The sequence below is a fragment of the Oncorhynchus keta genome, chromosome 6, assembly GCF_023373465.1.
Source record: "Oncorhynchus keta strain PuntledgeMale-10-30-2019 chromosome 6, Oket_V2, whole genome shotgun sequence".
Lineage (NCBI taxonomy): Eukaryota > Metazoa > Chordata > Actinopteri > Salmoniformes > Salmonidae > Oncorhynchus > Oncorhynchus keta.
Window position 1 is genome coordinate 24,033,119 of NC_068426.1, and position 20,490 is coordinate 24,053,608.

The following is a 20,490-nucleotide window of genomic DNA, read 5'->3' on the forward strand; positions in this document are numbered from 1 at the left end:
TCATGGTCTAAACCAAGTCCTCCAGGATTGATGACCAGCGGTGCTCCCCACCAGAAGGGGGACCCCGGGCTCCCACGGTGCCTGACGAGGACTTCTTCAGTCTGATCCAGAGAGCACAGGCCAAGCGCATGGACGAGCAGCGGGTCCACCTCCCCTCAGAAGAACAGGACGGCCCCGACTCCGACCCATCCGGGGACTCCAGCTAGGGGCCCAAGCGATCAGCCCTGGGGGCAGGGTTTGAGATTGCGACCATTTGACTTGGCAATGCAAAACCAATTTTGAATTGATCGCTAGGGTGTCAGTGAAAATGTTTTGCTTGTCATCTTAGTTTTTTGTTCACAATTAGCTTTTTTTCTATTATCACGATTTATTCTAATAGCAGTGGGCAGCAACAATGGGTATGCAAACAATGGGTATGCAAACAATGGGTATGCAAACAATGGGTATGCGATGTGCAATTCGGTCATCATCCACTGTTTGAATGAACGTGTCTAAAGGTTTTCCTAAAACACCTTTCCAATTAAATGTTGACTGGAAAGTAGGACTATCTGACAGAATGTGGGGCAGCAGGTAGCCTAGTGGTTAGAGCGTTGGACTAGCAACCGAAAGGTTGCAAGATCAAATCCCCAAGCTGACAAGGTAAACATCTGGTGTTCTGCCCCTGAACAAGGCAGTTAACCCACTGTTCCTAGGCCATCATTGAAAATAAGAATTTGTTCTTAACTGACTTGCCTCGTAAAAATGATATAATGATTTGTATCAATCGCAGAGAATTTTTCTGCGAACTCTGTCAGTGTAGCCTACATTGCACAGTACAAGAACACTGCTAGGCAATTGAATTAAATGCAACTTAATTCTCCAATTATACTTTTTTTTATTGTTCCCAGACCTTAAATGTAGTCTCCTGATGTGGTTTAAGCATTGTTGTGGACTTAAAACATCCAAGTTGTTGTAGTTTTCCTATTAAAAACAGTGTGATTTTGACAGTGAGAACCTGGAAAAAACAAGGAAAACTATTAAATTAAACCGGGAAAAATGAATTGACCAAAACTGATTTTATAGGGCTCTACACCTGTAGACTGACTGTTCAAAATCACTAACACTAACCATGTTTCCTTCCAACCTTTTTATGTCAGTAAAGTACACGTCGGATGAGACATTTCATGACAGGCCAGATGTAAACAGCTAATATTTGGAAATATTATTTGGAAAGTAACCTTTCCAAATATTGACAAAACAAAATACGCAACACAAGGTGTGATCTTTTTGTGTCTGTAAAATTGTGCGAGAAATGACAGTGGAAACGCCTTTATGCACAAATATTGATCATCATATCAAAGTAAACTTGGAGTCACGTGGTGATATGTTGTGGGTTGCTCCCACTGCGACTTGGGAAACCATGCAGTTTATTAGGCTCCAGATGAAATAGCTTATGGGCTGGTGAAAGTGCACAGTAATGAGCTTGATGCTCCTATATAATACATATTGAGGGTGTTATTCTGGTGACGTGATGCTTGGCTGCCATTTGACTAATAATCTGCCATTTGTCTATAATAATCTCATCATGTAGGCTATACCCGCACTGTTTCTGCAAGCTGTTGGCTAGAGGGCACGAGCCAAGACCAGAGTGGGCACATTCGCTATATAACTCAAAAACAAAATGTCACAGAACCATCAGTAGACTTGAAGATGTGATGGAAACCCATTTTTTTTATTTGGTAACCTCAAAAATAATGTGTATGGGCCGCACACAGCCTTTTATCCACATCAAGTCAATTTGATGGAAACTCATCTCTGGTGGGAGAAGTTTTGAGTATTCGCATGAAAATCTGTCGCTAATTGGATGGAAACCTAGCTATTAACACAATGTTTGAGATTTTGCAAAGGTTTTATTTTCCCCTCCAAACAATCAATGTTAATATGATGTTGTCACGTTAAAATTGAATTATTTCTGTATGGAGGGTAGGACATTATAAGCTACTTGCTCAGCGTGCATCATTGCTCAGCGTGTATCATCCGCTTTACCAGGACAGTATTCTTTTCATTGGAGCCAGTAGCTCCCAGTTGGCACTGGCCCGGTGTGTCACTGGCAAATTTACCTGAATGTCAAGCCCTGCCCAAGGCATGCTAATTTACCAGATGGCTTTTCATTACTTGCCTGGTTCTGTATGGAATGCAGCTACATTATAAGTCACAGGTGAGGTCATTATCATGGGGTGTGACCAAATCATGTACTGGTGCCATCAACTGGTCTACAATCCTGCCTGGGCCACCACTCGAGGAGATCCTTGAAGGGATAGGTGTGCAATAGGTGGCACCCTTTCAGCTGTTGTGAATCTGTTTAGATTTGAAAGGTGTACAAATCCAAATTCCAGGAGAAATCTATGTGAATTAAGTGTTTTGCTAGAGTTTGAGACGCCAACAAGATATTTACTGTACCCCATCTACTGCCTTAAATCAGTTTTTTTTTTTTCAAACTCTGATTGTATTACTAAGTATCAGGGGTCTGTGATTTCAAAGCGTATAATGGAGAAGTGTTTGGTTTGAAGGATGACGATGATTGCTGCTGGTGATTTTTGGTGACAACAGTATTAGCCATGTCAAAATTGCATTCGGTATTAGACAACAGCTCAAGAGACTTCAGGAATAATTATAAAACAGCACAGTTAGTCAAGATCGAGTCATTATAGAGTTCATGTCTTCTGGAGTACAAACAGGTTTAAAACAAAAAATTATACATTTCTCAAAATAAATGTTATGTTCAAGAATATATTGTTTTAGAGAGTTGAATCAAGCTCAAATCAAAGTGCATCTCTTCATTTAGGCCATGGAAGTGCCAATAGTGCAGTATATAGGCAGTATACTGATTGCAATCAACAAATGTCTAATGGTAACCCCCACAATGCCATCAACTTGATCAACCTTTCTCTGACCAATGACCTTAGAGCTGACAGTCCAATGGATCGGGGACTTTTTTTAAGGACGGCACAGGAGTAGATGTATAGCCTATGCATACACAATCCTGTGTTGCAGGGATCTCCTTCTACATTGCCACAGCTGTTAGTCTTCAGTTTCCAATTGTCTAGGAGGGGTTAGTTTTATATTCTGCTTGTATTACTGTCCCTTTGTGGTGAACCATGTGTACTACAGCTGTCCTGTGTGTCCTATTGGAAATGAGACTTGTGTCATTCCTGAGGTTGAGGATGTAATCATGTGAGCAAGTATAATGCTTTTAAGCACTTTTTATTATTTCAGTGACAAGCTATACATAACTGTACAGTATATACTTTGCATATTTTTTTGCAGATCATTTTGTAAAGGATAGAGTATATTTGCAAAAAATGTTAGTGCCTTTTTGTATTTCTGTTCTCTTGTGGTTATCAGAATGATCCTGTAGAGTTATCCTGTAGCAGACCCAGTGGACCAGAGACAGGTGTATAGTGAAGAAATGAAACATAAACAGCTTGTAGTAAGATCTAAACATACAGTAACGCGTTGCCTAACTGATGATCCATAATGGACATTTTTGTTGCTCTTCCTCTTTGGGTCTCCATTTGTAAATGTTAGTTTTACAGTGTAGCTCTACTTTGTACCTCAAGAGTCATGACCCTATCCCAGAGTGGGCCATAAACCTAACTCGGGATGGGTCGTGATCTATATGATTCATCTCGATCTCTGTAATAAGAGGCTTACAAGGTCCCCACTGTTTTCCAAACAGAGCTCATTTCCTCTATTTTTCCATAACTTATAAGGGTAAACTTGGTCCTGATCTATCCGGTACGCTTCTATTTGTCACTACCATATGTACATATATTTTTTTGTATTTATGTTCCATTTGAGGACATAAAGATGTCCCTTCTGCTTTTAATAAAATATTGATTCCAATGTTTTATGTGCCTCTGTTGTCATGTCCCATCAAGTGTTCTACACATGACCATAAAGTCTGCTTTCAAACAACCGGCTTTGCTTCAACTTCAACACATTGCATGTGGGTGTTGTTGTGGCTACCTTTTTTTGATTACACCCCGTACTATATTGCAGAACCATTCTTACGTCCACACCCAATTGGTGTAGTGTATGATTCAATTTCCCCCCCACCCAAAGACCTGGATAGTCTTTAGATATCCAATATGTAATGTTTTACATCATCATTATCAAATGAGTCTCCTCGCCCAGACAAGAACGACTCCTTATATCAGCAACTAAAATCAAGGTCATAAAAAAGGATGGGGAGTGTCATTGACTTGCCCTTAGTTGGGCGAGGCACAGTGAACTGACCAAACATGTTGGTTTGCTTTTCTCTGTTTTCCAAAGGAGATTACAACAGTGACGAGAATGAAAAGAAAGGCAGTGCTCTTTATACAGCTTGAGTTGTGGTTCACCTTAGCACAATGGCTCTTTTCCTGTTTATTGCAAAGAAACAGATGCAACATTGTTATTTTATTGTTTGAGAGTCATTTGATAATTCCCGGCATTTCCTGCACATAAACAACGTCTCCTCTGTGATGTTACAGCTGAGGCTTGCGATGGGATTATTATTATTATTTTTTTTTTAGCAAAGTAATTCCCATGCATCTCAAGTATTCTGCTGGAACAGACCACAATCCTCCTACATAGCCCCCCCCCAGCAGTTGGTTCATTCCATATTAAAAGGAACAACATATCAATCTGCAGTTAGCTGATAATCCCCCTCTGACTTCCTCATTAGCTTGGTCTCTCCCTAGCTTCGTAGCTCACTCTCTCTCTTCCCCTCAATTTAACAACCTCTGCTCAAGGATGTAAACTGTAAATGCAAAAGCAAAGCTTCCGTGGATCGAACACACAGCACATGATGACAATAATACATTCTTACAGCAGTCGAAGGCACACTGCCCCCAAACTCCCCTCTCCTCCTCTCTCTCCCTCTTTTCCCAGAATGCACTGGTGTCTGAGCAGGCTGAGCTGTGCTATAAAAAGTGGAGGAGGGGGAGAGAGTGCTGCCGTGCAGCAGGGACACTGCTCAGACACACACAGGATCCAGAGACACACACTTGTGGAGCCGCAACGTTACAGAGGTCAGTACAGAGGACAGACAGCCACACAATGGTAGCGGTGCAGAGGAATAAAAAGCGCAGGAAGCGGGGCTTGGGGGATAATTGTGCCGCAGGAACACAGAGAGGGGCTTGTGAGGGAATAGTGGGCAGGGCTGCTTGACTGGCGGGAGAGAGGGTGGCACTGTGAAGTGCCGCCTGACCCTAGCTGCCACTGCTTCTTTGATGCAATGCATTTAAAGGCTATGGAAGGCTGAGGAAAAGGGTAGCTCAGACACTTGCGTACTGTATATAGCATTGTCCTCATTCTGCTGTGGTGTAAGAATGTCATAGCCAAATGAAGTGTGTGTCATACTATGTGTGAGTGGACTAGACCATGCCTGGACTGCATGCACAGTCGGAGATCAAAAGAACAGGCTTGGCTGTTTTTACTATTTTTTTCATCCTTCATTGTCCATGGCAGAAACAATGTGTTGCTATGCCTGTCCGGGTGCTCATTCCCACCAACCCACTAATTTGCAATATGCCTGTGTTTACAACATGCTGCATTGATGCGGGGTGATGTATGCCTTTTTATGCTATTGGTTCTTCTTAGTTAATGGTGAAGATCCAAACACGAAAAGCCCTACCGCCTGGAAGTCACACACCACACAGCTGCAGTACACATCCTTCTCTCCCTTTCTCCCCAACCATATCTCTGCAAAGACCATAGAATATCTTAACTCAGACTGGGCTGATGATGTCAAAAAGTTCTCCTGCTTTACCTTAAAGGCATATCACCACTATTAAAGGAGCAGGACCACAAGAGGACCACATACAATACGGTTCATCAACTGCTTTGCATAAGAGAGCTGTGGACACTGCAGTTGTAATGACAGATTGCGCGTATTGTTAAATACTCTATGCTACACTTACATTGGCTTTACCAGCTAAGCTTGTGCAATCGAGTCTTCCATGTGCTTTCTGCGAATGGTTGACATGGTATCTGGGAACAGCTGCAGAGAGGACAGACAGGGTCTTTTAATAGCTGAACTGCATGACTGGGGACACCAATAACACACGCCTGGGAAAGAGAGAGGTGCATTGGATATGCACAGACTTGAGATAGGGGCGAGCGGGTTACCAGATGCTTCTTGGTACAGGTTTTACGCACGTGGCTTACATGAGGAAACTGAATGGGTTGATTCTGGAGCATTCAGATGACGCTGCCCTTGGTACTGAAACGTTCATGTCTGTGGAATCATGTTGTATTCATTGAAAAAAAGTCCATTGCAGGAAAGTAGTGCACTATTTTGAATGTATGCTTCTTTCGTGCGTTCTTGATGTCCTTTATCCTGGAGAAAGGAAAGTGTTTGGGGATGTGGGCGAACAGACATTGAAAGCCAGTAGGATGGTTTCGCGACCAGGCTAGAATGGATGACGGACAGTGCGTCAGAGAAAAAATGTCTAAGTTTCCAAAGGGACTCGCACTCAAACCATAAAAAGCAATACTCTAAGGTACCTTTGGAACTCTACAGCTAACAGACATTGACACACGCAACCCTGCCTCAATAATGACAGTGACAGTGACACAGCTAACACCCAGTAAGCAAAATTACATTGAAAATACAGTCTTTTCCATACTTTACCATCATGTGCCTAGTGGTTAGAGCACTGGGCATTGGGCCAGTAACTGAAAGATTGCTAGATCGAATCCCCCGAGCTGACAATGTAAAAATCTGTTGTTCTGCCCCTGAACAAGGCAGTTAACCCACTGTTCCTAGGCCGTCATTGTGAAAAAGAATGTGTTCTTAATTAAAAACCTGTTAGACCTATAGGGGCAGTATTTCATTTTTGGATAAAAAGACGTGCCCGTTTTTAGCGCAATATTTTGTCACGAAAAGATGCTCGACTATGCTTGGAATTGATAGTTTTGGAAAGAAGACACTCTGACGTTTCCAGAACTGCAAAGATTTTCACTGTGAGTGCCATAGAACAAAATCTACAGGCAAAACCAAGATGTTTGAGTGACCAGGAAATCAACAGGATTTCTGAAGGCACGTTTTCCATGATCTCCTTATATGGCTGTGAATGCGACAGGAATGAACGGACACTTCCTATCGTTTCCCCCAGGTGTCTGCAGCATTGTGACGTATTTGTAGGCATATCATTGGAAGATTGCCCATAAGAGCCTACAATTACCAAGTGTCCCGCATGGTGTCTGCGTGGAAATTGGTGCGCAAAAGTCAGGTCCCAGTATTTTTCCATCCGAATCAGAGAAGAATGCACGCTTCTAGGACTGGCATTTCAATGAAGAGATATATGACAAAACACCTTGAGGATTGATTCAAACAACATTTTCCATGTTTCAGTCGATATTAATTCGGAAAAAAGTTCGACGTTTAGGTGACTGAATTTTCGGTTAGTTTCGGTAGCCAAATGCATAGTAACAAAACGGAACGTTGTGTCCTACACAAGCATCTTTCAGGAAAAACTGGACATCTGCTATGTAACTGAGAGTCTCCTCATTGAAACATCTGAAGTTCTTCAAAGGTAAATTATTTTATTTGATCCCTTTGCTGGTTTTTGTGAATGTTGCGTGCTAAATGCTAACGCTAAATGCTAAGCTAGCTATCACCACTCTTACACAAATTATTGATTTTCTCTGGTTCTAAAGCATATTTTGAAAATCTGAGACGGCAGGATTGTTAAGAAAAGGATAAGCTTGAGGACAGGCATATTTATTTCATTTATTTTGCAATTTTCAGAAATCGCTAATGTTGCGTTATGGTAATGAGCTTGAGGCTGTAGTCACGATCCCGCATGCGGGATGGGGCGGCCTATTAACTGACTTGCCTAGTTAAATGAAAAAAAAGAAAGAAAAAAAAGGTGAAAAGATGTAATTTCCAGACGTAAAAAAAAAATACATTTTTGGGGGGATGCACATACACTCTCAATGAAATAGGCATTATATCAAAATAACAATTTCAAAGCATTTGCTGAATTATAAGGACATCTGTCAATGGAAATAAATACATTAGGCCCTAATCTATGGATTTCACATGACTGGGCAGGGCACAGCCATGGGTGGGCCTGGGAGGGCATAGGCCAATCAGAATGAGTTTTTCCCCACAAAGGGGCTTTATTACAAACAGAAATATACTGCTCAGCACCCCCTTCTCTCCCCCTTTGACGGTCCCGCAGGTGAAGAAGCTGGATGTTGAGGTTCTGGGCTGGTGTGGTTACACTTGCTCTTTGGTTGTGAGGCTGGTTGGACATATTGCCAAATTCTCTAAAATGACGTTGGAGGTGGTTTTTGGTAGAGAAATTAACATTCAATTCTCTGGCAACAGCTCTGATGGACATTCCTGCAGTCAGCATGCCAATTGCACACTCCCTCAACATTAGACGTCTGTGGCATTGTATTGTGACAAAACTGCACATTTTTGAGTGGCCTTTTGTCTTCATAACAAGGTGCACCTGTGTAATGATCATGCTGTTTAATCAGCTTCTTGATATGCCACACCTATCAGGTAGATGGATTATCTTATCTATACTTGTCCCAAATACAATGCCTTTAGTTTTAGAAATATTTAGGACTAATTTATTCCTAATTTTTCCTAATTTAGGACTAATTTATTCATTGCCTCCCACTCTGAAACTAATTGCAGCTATTTTATCTGTTGCAGTCATTTCAGTCACTGTAGTAGCTGACAAGTATAGTGTTGAGTCATCCGCATACATAGACACACTGGCTTTACTCAAAGCCAGTGGCATGTCATTAGTAAAGATTGAAAAAGGAATGGGCCTAGACAGTTGCCCTGGGGAATTCATGATTCTACCTGGATTATGTTGGAGAGGCTTCTATTAAAGAACACCCTCTGTGTTCTGTCAGACAGGTAACTCTTTATCCACAATATAGCAGGAGATGTAAAGCCATAACACATTTTCCCAGCTGCAGATTATGACCGATAATGCCAAAAGCCGTACTGAAGTCTTACAAAACAGTCCCCACAATCTTTTTTTAATCATCAATCTATCTCAGCCAATCATCAGTCATTTGTGTACGTGCTGTGCTTGTTGAATGTCCTTCCCTATTTAATGAATGATGGTGCCAAGTTAGCCTTTTTTCCCAAAATTGTATTTAAGGTGCTCTAAGGCTTTTTACTATCATTCTTTGTCATTTATCTTTGTTTCATAGTGTAGTTTCTTCTTATTTTTAGTCAGTTTAGTCACATAATTTCTCAACTTGCAATACGTTTGCCAATCGGTTGTGCAGCCTGACTTATTTGCCATTCTTTTTGCATCATCCCTCTCAACCATACAATTATTCAATTCCTCATCAACCCACAGGGATTTAACAATTTTTACAGTCATTTTCTTAATGGGTGCATGCTTATTAGTAACTGGAATGAGCAATTTCATAAATGTGTCAAGTGCAGTGTCTGTTTGCCACTCATTACACACCACAGACCAACAAATATCTTTAACATCAAAACCATAGGAATCACTACAAAACGTATTGTATGACCTCTTATACACTATATTAGGCCCAGTCTTTGGAACTTTGGTTTCCCTAGATATGGCTACTATTTTGTGAACACTACATCCGGGGGATCTGGGAGTACAGTGAGTACAGTGTAGTTTAATTCCGTAGAGTACATTAGAGTAAAGTAGGGTGCAATACAGTACACTATACTTTACTGTAATATAGTGTACTCTGCTGTAATGTACTGTGAGGCACTGCCCAAACGTGCAAAACATAGATGTCTATGATTGCTTCAGATTTGGTCCGGTCTGGATTGTACCAAATCTGAACCATGTCTATGTTTGGGCCAAATACAGTCAGGACTGGACCAGAAATCAACGTTGGACGTTGAAATCAAAGCTGGCCTGGACTGCACCAAAGAAAGACCAAAAAAAGACGGCCGGTTTGGACAGGACCAAAAAGCCATACAAAGAAGTGGCCATTGGGAAATGGTTAGTGTAAAAAACATAACGGTCAACGTAATGGTCAATGTAACACATAGTGTTGTGTACCACAATATAGCACACGTTACACCTCATGTCAAGTTATTTTATTTATTTTATTTATTTATTTCACCTTTATTTAACCAGGTAGGCAAGTTGAGAACACGTTCTCATTTACAATTGCGACCTGGCCAAGATAAAGCAAAGCAGTTCGACACATACAACGACACAGAGTTACACATGGAGTAAAACAAACATACAGTCAATAATACAGTATAAACAAGTCGATATACGATGTGAGCAAATGAGGTGAGATAAGGGAGGTAAAGGCAAAAAAAGGCCATGGTGGCAAAGTAAATACAATATAGCAAGTAAAACACTGGAATGGTAGATTTGCAATGGAAGAATGTGCAAAGTAGAAATAATCATAATGGGGTGCAAAGGAGCAAAATAAATAAATACATTAAATACAGTAGAGAAAGAGGTAGTTGTTTGGGCTAAATTATAGGTGGGCTATGTACAGGTGCAGTAATCTGTGAGCTGCTCTGACAGTTGGTGCTTAAAGTTAGTGAGGGAGATAAGTGATTCCAGTTTCAGAGATTTTTGTAGTTCGTTCCAGTCATTGGCAGCAGAGAACTGGAAGGAGAGGCGGCTAAAGAAAGAATTGGTTTTGGGGGTGTTAACCAGTTAACCATACTTCATGATATAATAATAATAATTTGGCGGGTGCTTGTATGTGTCCCATTTCACACGCAAATTATATGCATGTGTGAATTGGAAATGTGTTTTTTGCATATCCAAACTCCACTTGAGACATCCTCGGAGAGTTGGGTCATGGCCAGGGTCTGCCATGATTAACGGTCGGTAACCCCAGCTGCTTGGGCAGTGCCCGATCCTCTCCTGATTGGAGGAGGTGTGTGTTTGGCATGCCAAGGAGGCTGCACAGCCTAGTGAAGGCACCATAATAGGCCAGGGTGGGTGTCCCAAAGGGGCACAGAGCTGACTCAGATGCCTGGGTGACATTTACAAAGGTCACGGAGTCAAGAGCTCTACATAAAACCTGCCACCCTGGACCTGGACTACTGAGTCTTCAGAAAAACCAAGGTAGAGTAGGGTAGCAGGATGGTGAAGGGGTTCAGTGAAACTTTACCACTTCTTTCTTTCTCCTCTGTGAGTGGGGTGAAATAATCCAATCAAGCTCTGGCTGCCATATTGAAATGCTTTTCCAAGGGTGAAATGTACAGTATACTTGAGCCTGTCTGTGGAACAGGTCTGAGCTGTGGCTTTTTTAAAATGGTGGATTATAAACAAATCACAAAGAAAATGAAAGAACATCTTCGCTTAGCAACTTAAGATGCTACTAGTCACCTGCCTACCCGTGTCTTTGGCAGTGTCACTGCAACATGAATCATAGGATATTTAAAACCGGAAATGCCCTTAGTGTGTTGTTGGTAACCTGTGAGTTTATGCACTGAAAATGATTACCATGACACGAGCAAACATTCAACCATTATTCTACTCAGTCCCTAATGAACCTAATATTCTGAGAGATTTCCCCTTAGATAAGCCAGCTGCAGTCAAAATTGTCTATGTTGTAAAAATTCACCTTAATTTAAGGTTAGGCATTAGAGTTAGCAGTGTGGTTAGGGTTAAGGTCAGGTTTAAAATAATATTGAATGACTTTGTGGCTGTGCCAGCTAGTGTCCACTCTGCAGAGTTTCCTTCAGAACAGCTACTCTTTCTGGGGTCCAAAAAGACTATGGTAACTAATCTACATTTGAGTCATTTAGCAGACGGTCTCTTATCCAGAGCGACATACAGGAGCAATTAGGGTTAAGTGCTTTGCTCAAGGGCACGTAGACAGATGTTTTACCTAGTTGGCTCTGAGATTCAAACTAGTGACCTTTCAGTTACTGGTCCCAACACTCTTAACCTAACGAAAGCAGACTTCTTACTTCCTCGCTGGCTTATTGCAGGGTCAGCTCCTCCTATCCCAAGACACATTGAGTTTTACACTTATCCCTCAACAACTGATTGAATAGCACCCTCCCTACCGCCGTCTTTGTTTCAGCCAGTCAATGACTGATTCATGGTCAGCTCATGTCAGACCTTTTCATTTATTCCACAACAATTTATACAGGATCAGCTTTTTCTCTACAACTTTTTATCCAGTTGTTTCAGGCAACATTCAAAATAAATCACACGGCTAGGCTTCACCCTCATCACATGATCCGGACGGGCAGCCACTTGAGCTGAGAGATCTGTTTACACATGCCACCCTGACGCACCCAGAAATGATTCTCCCTCTTCCTCCTTCCCTCTGGCACTTAGGAAGGCCGGAAGAAAATGCACAGGGAACAGTAAGGCTGTTATTTTATTTGGTAATATTAACTCATATTTACTGCAACCAGAAATATTCAGATTCCATTCCATCATACAGTTTTTGCACAGGGATGGTACTATGCTCTGGTCGTGATTTTTTTGGGGGGTGTTAAGGAACATCAGGTTCTGCTATAATTTCTGGTTGAGTGATGTAACCGGCTGCTGAGTGATCAGATACTGTAATGTTACTGTCATTGATTCTGTCCATCTTGAGATATGTGGAAGTAATGCTTTTGACTTTACTTGATGCTGCATTCTAATGATTCCCTTCTGTGGACTAGGGTTTATTGTTCCTAAGTTAAGTTACATTCAAGTTACATAATTTACAAATGGTATTGTGTTTGTTCTGAGGAAACTTTATTCTCACAAATTTTGAGAAGGTAACAATTTCAGGCGGTAGTGATTTAGACATTTTCTCTTTTGCTGTCTTAATGTCAAAACTGATTAAGAGTATAGGCTTTACTGTATTACTATGAGAATTTATTCAGATTGCGTAATTTGCTGTAATTCTTTTGATATGGATAAGTAAGTATACAAACACAGCATTCACCCAAAATCAATTGCTTTGGAGGACACAACAATATTTTAAAAAACAACTAAAGCTACTGACTGATATTACTGTCTTTGGTTCTCTTCGAAATAGGAAAATGAGACTTTGCATCTATTTGCATGGAGTCAAATGCAGGCTAAGAAGTGGTACTATCTCTGAATGTATAACTGAATGCTAACTTCTGTTTTATCTGTCTTCTATTTCAGTTAAAAGGAATAACCCTTATAGATCAAGATGGCAGGTAATTATGACAAATGAAAAATATGTCGATCTCTTTTAACATAAAACTACTTCTGAAGTACTTGTGTTCTAAGCAATGATTTATGTATACACTAGATGACTCAGATGGGCTGCTGTGTGGAAGCAAATGCGTCTCCATCTTGACACTCCCCCACATTGTAGAAAATATTTGGAAAACTATAGAAATGCATTTATTAATATCTTCATTCATCCTTGTAATGGTTTTTCTATTAGACAGCTTAATGCATACATTAATTATATTGTGAGCTAAACATAATAAAATGAATAAAATATATATAAAACCATTCTTAAATTATCACTTTTTGAGATTACTAATGTTACTGTCCCCAGTACAATAACAAATACTTAAATATATGTAATTTTGTCCTTGTAATTGAAATACAGTAGAATTCCATTCATTCCTATGAAGGAAATCACCTACTGGGGAGTGCCAATATGGCCGACCGGTGGCTTCAAAGCCTCTCAATGGCCAATACATCGCATGGCAATCCAGTGTATATTTACATCATTGGTCCTAAGTGTGTGCTTAAGCTATGGTGACCTCTTCTGGTTATTTACAATATTGCCACTGCTGAAAGGAACATACTGTACTGTACCTTCATAGTTTGCACAACACTCAAATGGGAAAATACATTATATGAGTTTGTAGCTATATATTGTATTGTTGAGGGAACATTCAAAAAGAAAGGGATTTCTTAGCTACTACTTATCAGTGAATGATTCAGTGCCTTAAGAAAGTATCCAGACCCCTTGACTTATTCCACATTTTGTTGTGTTAGAGCCTGAATTCAAAATGGATTAAACAGATTTTTGTTCTCACCCATCTACACACAATACTCCATAGTGTCAAAGTGAAAACCTGTTTTAAGAAAATACTGAAAATGTATTGAAAATGAAAAACATAAATATTTAATTTACATAAGTATTCACACCCTTTTGGTATGACACTCCAAATTGAGCTCAGGTGCATCCAATTTCCATTGATCGTCCTTAAGATGTCACTACAACTTGATTGGAGTCCACCTGTGGCCAATGCGACTGTTTGGATACGGTTTAGAAAGAAACACACATCTGTCTCTATAAGGCCCCATAGTTGACAGTGCATGTCAGAGTAGAAACTACACCATGAAGTTTAAGGAATTGTCTGTAGATCTCTGAGAATTGAGATGAAGCATAAGCATAAAACAATTTCTAGAGTCTTGAAAGTTTCAATTTCCCATCATTGGGAATATGGAACTTCCCAGACCCTGCCTAGAGGTGTCCAACAGGACAATGACCCCAAAGTATACAGCCAAAGCAACGCTGGAATGGCTTCAGAATAAGAATGTGAAAGTATTTTAGTGGCCCAGCCAAAGCCCAGACTTAAATCCCATTGAAAATCTGTGGCAGGACATGAAGAGTGCTGTTCACTGCCACTTCCCATCATATTTAATAGAGGTTGAAAAAACCTGCTAGGAATAATGGCAGAAAATCCCCAAATCCAGATGTGCAAAGCTGATACAGACATGCCCAAGATGACCCAAAGCTGTAAATGCCGCCATAGGTGCTTGTACAAAGTGTTGACTCATGGGTGTAAATACACAAATGAGATCTGTTTTTCATTTTCAAATGTGCAAACATAAAAAAAAAAAACATGTTTTCACTTTGTCATTATGGGGTATTGTGTGTAGATAGGTGAGATTTTTATTTATTTAATCCAATTTGAATTCAGGCTCTAACAACAAAAGGTGGAATAGGTCAAGGGGGTGAATACTTTCTGAAGGTACAAGAGAGATCGGTAGGTTTACAGTGTTTTTGCTGGACTCTTATCCAATTCAGATGTACAAATCTCAAAAGCCTTTAATAAAAAAGTACAGTACTTTTGGATTCCCTAGTGACTCAAACACTGCATATTCTCATGTGGAATAACTCAGACCATTATGCATAAACACCCCAAATTGCTACAAAATGTGTGACTACAGTTAATTGGCTAATCTTAGCCCAGTGCTACTGTAGCTAGGGGCCATTTTCTATGTGGTCACAAAGCATTGTGAAGTGGTTGGCGAAGGTTGCCAAGGTAACTCCATTGTATATAAGTCCAAGAAGGCAGAGAGGTTCCATGTCAAGATGGGTTGCTCATTCAGCTGCTCCAACTCAGCAAGCTGCTCCAGACAAATTGTCCGTTCTGATGATGGTTTGTTACACATCCACAACATTTTTTAGTCAACTTGTGTTTACTGTCAGCAACCTGCAGGTTTAACCAGTAATCGTCTGAAGTTGTTTCTAGAACTACCAGCTAGAACTACCAGCTTCTCTGTTGCCTCTGTTCCTTTTAGACAAAATCAAGGACGCCAAGATCATCTTCGTTGTAGGTGAGTGAAATATAATATATCATCTTATTTTAAAATCAACACTATCAGGCATACACAGCACAAAATGTAGGCATATGCACGTTCTACGTCTGATATAAGGTGAAGTCAACACTTCTCTTGAAAGAATACACCAAAGTATAAAGTAAATATACACAACAGCCCTTTGTCATAAACCAACCACCACTAAGGTTATGGCTAGATGGGATTCACCAACCAACCAACCAACACCAACCCCTGTCCTCCTTGTATGTGTCCCCTAGGTGGGCCTGGCTCTGGTAAGGGCACCCAGTGTGAGAAGGTGGTGGCCAAGTATGGCTACACCCACCTGTCTTCTGGGGACCTGCTGCGTGCTGAGGTAGCATCCGGCTCCGAGAGGGGCAAGACCCTCCAGGCCATCATGCAGAAGGGAGAGCTCGTACCCCTGGTGAGTGGCTGGGACAGTGCACACAGTCATTCCTAGAGCAGTTACTATGTAATAACATGTTAACAATGTTGTTACTACAGTAAATATAGTCTAACTTCACAGGTTTAATGTATACTGTACCGTTTGTGCTGAATTCCTTGCAATAAGCATGAATAAATCAGGTTAACACTCATTTTAATTTGGATATTGTGTTCACCAGGAGTTGGAACCGGTTCAGGGAACAGAACCAAAAACAGGAAAATAATTACATTATTTGAGGAACAGAACCAATACCGAAAACAAAAGTGATCTATACTGTTCCAGAACAGAATTGTTATTTTAAAAGCATGGGTACCGGTTAATAATGTTCCGGGCATTTTTTTCCAGTCACAATGAAGTACTTATGCAAAGCCCTCACTCTGTCACTCACCCAACGTCTGCCTGTCAGCTGGAAATCTTTGCCAGTCTGTGTGAGTGTGTGTAGGTTAACTTCTCCTCCCCTCTGAAGCATAGGCTACTGTAGCCTACTGATGATGTTAGAAGCATAATTCAAACATTTGGGAGAGATGTTTAATTAGTGGAGAATGGATGAACTTTTTCAATGCTAGTTAAGAATACTATAGTTTTCACCTTTCACATTGGATTTATTAAACACAAAAAGTTAAGACGTGTTTTAAATTCTTGTGTAAGATTGTTAGCTAGCTAACGTTTGCTCCGGTCCAACGTTAAACCAACTGGGAAGTGAAAGACATTGAAAGTTATTCCATAGAAGTCGCTCCTCCATAGGTATAATTCTGTATAATGCATGTCATAACAAGATGCCCAGCACTTCAAGGCAAGCTTCCTCCATCCTCTCTCCTCACCCTCAAAATTTCAGCTGCATCTCGTGCTCTACACTGTGACTAGCAGCATAGTGTGTGTGTTTATCTTTCATTATGATATTATGAAACCATGCTGTCACGGCAAAATACAATTTGCTCTTAACAACTTTCCTATATAGATTAAATCACTTACCCGCTCAACAGCAAGCTGCTCCATCCGCACTGATTGGTGAAGTAATTTAATGTTGAGCTAAATATAAAAAACAATATATATTTCAGAGGATAAAAAGGAACAGAAAGGAACGATGTAAACTGGTACTTTTTTGTTGTTGTTAGAACCGGTTCATAACTTTATTTTTCTGGTCTGAACAGTGGAACGGAACAAAAGAAAATGATGGTTCTGTTTGGAAAATAATTTTGGTTCCAACACCTGGTGATCACAAGTTATTTTATGTCACTTTACGAACACAGAAGTGAAATTGTTCCAACATCTTTCTACGGAGGTGTGTTTCCTGTCAATAAATAGTACATGTGTGCCCCCCCCCCCTCCCAGGACACAGTCTTGGACATGATCAAAGACGCCATGATCGCTAAGGCCGGCGTGTCCAAGGGCTTCCTCATCGACGGCTATCCCCGTGAGGTCAAGCAGGGCGAAGAGTTTGAGAAGAAAGTAAGACGAGAAAGGAACATATATTCACATTCAGAAAATCCATACTTTAACATTGCTGGGCAATTAGGTTTCTGCAGTGCAAAAAAAATCACAGAACGCAAGTAGGGAAACCTATGCATTTTTTAATGAGTCCCATCCTTTAAAAAATCACTATAAGCTCAACATCTATCAATTTCCAACAGTTCTTCTCTCAAAATATATTTTCCTTTAGCACATCCCCTCCCAGTTAAAAGGACTATATAATTTCAACAACCTTTTTAAAGTTGTCCTGACCATGATGTTTGTCTTCTCACAGATCGGAGCCCCCTGTCTGCTGCTGTACATTGACGCCAAGGGTGAGACCATGGTCAAGAGGCTGATGAAGCGCGGTGAGACCAGCGGTCGCGCTGACGACAACGAGGAGACCATCAAGAAGCGCTTGGACCTCTACTACAAAGCCACTGAGCCAGTCATCACCTTCTACACCAGCCGCGGCATCGTCAGGAAGGTAAGACCGGTGCCACTAGTTATAGGCTACTGTCAATGCCTGAATCCACAGGAGGTTGGTGACACCTTAATTGGGGAGAGCGGGCTTGTGGTAATGGCTGGAGCGGAAGGAGTGTTTAATGCCATTCGTTCTGTTCCGGCCATTATTATGAGCCGTCCTCCCCTCAGCAGCCTCCACTGGTTGTATCCCAACATCAGATGAGAGAGAGACAGAGAGCGAGAGATTGTCATAGGACAGTGTTAGTAGATAAACAGTTCTGCTCTTTTAAAAATAAACAAGTGCATTGTGACAAAATATGCATTGTGACAATATACACCCAAGTGTCTCACCTCGCAGCTCTAGTAAACTCTGAAAATGTGGCTCTCTCTCTCTTAATAAAATCCTTAGCATTTTAAAATGATGATGCCCCCGACATTACAATCACATCTCATGCCTTTCTCTCTCATTCTCCTCAGATTGACTCTGAGCTGCCCGTGGATGAAGTCTTCGGACATGTTGCCAAAGCTATCGATGACCTGAAGTAAAACGCAAACATGACTGGATATGAATTTGTTTTGGTCATTTTTTTCAAAATGTCAATTTTATGCCGAAAGAAGCTCAAATCTGCTCAGTCACCTCCCACTGGGCACACACTGGTTGAATCAACATTGTTTCCATGTCATTTCAATTAAATTAAGTTGAACCAGAGTGGAATAGACATTGACTGGATGTCTGTGCCTAGTTGGCCTGGCAATAATGAAAGGCCATTAAGGAACAGCACTGCCTTAATTCAACACTGTAGTCTCCTGTATCAGTCCACAACAGACACCCATATACGGCAATATTCTCTCTCTCTCTCTCTCTCTCTCTCTCTCTCTCTCTCTCTCTCTCTCTCTCTCTCTTTCTCTTTCTCTTTCTCTTTCTCTCTTTCTCTTTCTCTTTCTCTCTCTCTTCTCTCTCTCTCTCTCTCTCTCTCTCTCTCTCTCTCTCTCACTCTCTCACTCACTCACGGTTAGTGCTGATTTCAGCTCTATGTACTTACAGGAGGGATCTCTCAACACTTTCCCAGTCCATACATGTACAATGTCTGCCTGGGGTGGCTCTGGGCTACACTCTGATCCTGTGCCGCCATGTAGACACCGGAGTATATGGGAAAGCATGGAGACATGACTCCTTTATGGCTGGTGCTAAACGCCATGCAGTGACAGACATGGCAGCAGGCCATTACATCATGCAGGCATTCAGGATGTAGTATAGTTCTCCCACAGTAGGAATAGAGTACAATAGTAACCAACCATTGTAAAAGAAAATGCAGTATGCCTATGTTCGTATTCATTTCACTGTCTAACACTTCATGATATGTTTCATTACATCACATAACAGATAAACTGTGTCATATGTGAACAACTACAGAATAGTGTGCATAACATAAAAGCTTTGCAGGTGCCTATTTGAAAAATGTCACAATGTCTATCATCACGTGATGTTACTGTAGTAGGAGAGTTCACACCTGAAGCGCACCGCACTTTGATCTGCTGCCGGGATTCACGTGCTACTATTCCTTATGTCGTTCGTAATCTGACGGCCTGTTGGGCTAATGTGTTTTGTACAGGAGATTTGTTTTCCTTCCTGAAGGAAGTAAATATTATTTAGCAGTTGTAATCTGTTGCTCGAAAACTATACCATAGATAATCATTCAATCTCCTCGAGAGGTAAATTCTTACTTTTGTAGTGGCTAACCTAACCCCAAAATGTACTCCTTATAGTCCAAGGACCTTACATGTTCTGTTTAGAGGCGAATTGGCCCTGGCAGCCAAAACAACCAAACACTCCATGTGAAACGATTCTCTTACATATTATATCAAAATTATTTCACAAATGCCAACAGTTGCAGGCGACAGTATTTTTCAGTGACAACACATTTGTGGCTTCCGTTTACATACAGGTGTTGGGAGACGCAAATAGCTAATTAGCACACGCCTCTGTCTTCCGTAAACAAGTGCTGCAACATGGATATATGGCCATGTGGGAACCCTAACTCTATAAAGGTGTGTAGTAGATGAACCTTTGTTTGAAAAACAAAAACAAATGTATCACTGATATGAAAGAAACATTCCTTATGTTTCCAAAACTACCGCAAGTGATGCGTTTTAACGATCAGAACGAGCTTCGTAGTCTTAACAAAAATTCCCAGGCCAGAAGATACTATCGTCAATAGGCACTAAAGGTAAGTTAGTTATCGTCTAGGAATGGGTTATGGATTACCTAGTTAAACATTCCTGCTAGACACTCTAGCTCAGGTGAGATTGCAATTGTTCATAAATGTGTGCAAAACAACCTGCTTTTCAAACGTGGATATTTGGTTGTGTCTTTTGACCATTTATTAACAGCATAGATAAAAACGTAACAAGATTTCATACTGGCAGATGTAATTACCGATAAATCCATATCATAGATCCCAGTAACCCAGCATATAGTACTTTAGAGTAAAATTTGTGAAATTTTGTCAGACAAACTATAGACAAAACACATAAGTAGGCCAATTGCTTATACAGTCTGTCTGATTTACAAATTTACAATTTGAAGACAATACTGCACTCTAGTGG

General features: G+C 40.8%; 2 protein-coding genes across 4 annotated transcripts in view; both read left to right on the top strand.

Annotated features, from left to right (window-relative positions):
• The window catches only part of LOC118385277 (G-protein-signaling modulator 1), a 66,286-nt gene extending 62,396 nt beyond the window's left edge, over positions 1-3,890 (top strand). For both annotated transcript variants that reach the window (XM_052521167.1, XM_052521168.1), the window contains exon 14: positions 18-3,890. In XM_052521167.1, coding sequence (XP_052377127.1) covers positions 18-206 — 189 coding nt within the window. In that variant the 3' untranslated portion in view covers positions 207-3,890. The remainder of the gene's footprint in view (positions 1-17) is intronic.
• Positions 3,891-4,924: 1,034 nt separating this feature from the next.
• LOC118385278 (adenylate kinase isoenzyme 1-like) lies at positions 4,925-18,592 on the top strand. Of its 2 annotated transcripts, none has more exons than XM_035772273.2 (7): positions 4,925-5,054; positions 13,119-13,153; positions 15,489-15,524; positions 15,785-15,948; positions 17,302-17,418; positions 17,714-17,905; positions 18,361-18,592. In XM_035772273.2, the coding sequence occupies exons 2-7, from the start codon at positions 13,147-13,149 to the stop codon at positions 18,427-18,429; spliced, it is 585 nt and encodes a 194-aa protein (XP_035628166.1). In that variant the 5' UTR covers positions 4,925-5,054; positions 13,119-13,146; the 3' UTR covers positions 18,430-18,592. The 2 variants fall into 2 exon arrangements, with proteins under 2 accessions (XP_035628166.1, XP_035628167.1); XM_035772274.2 differs by lacking the exon at positions 4,925-5,054 and adding an exon at positions 12,275-12,340.
• Positions 18,593-20,490: the final 1,898 nt, after the last annotated feature.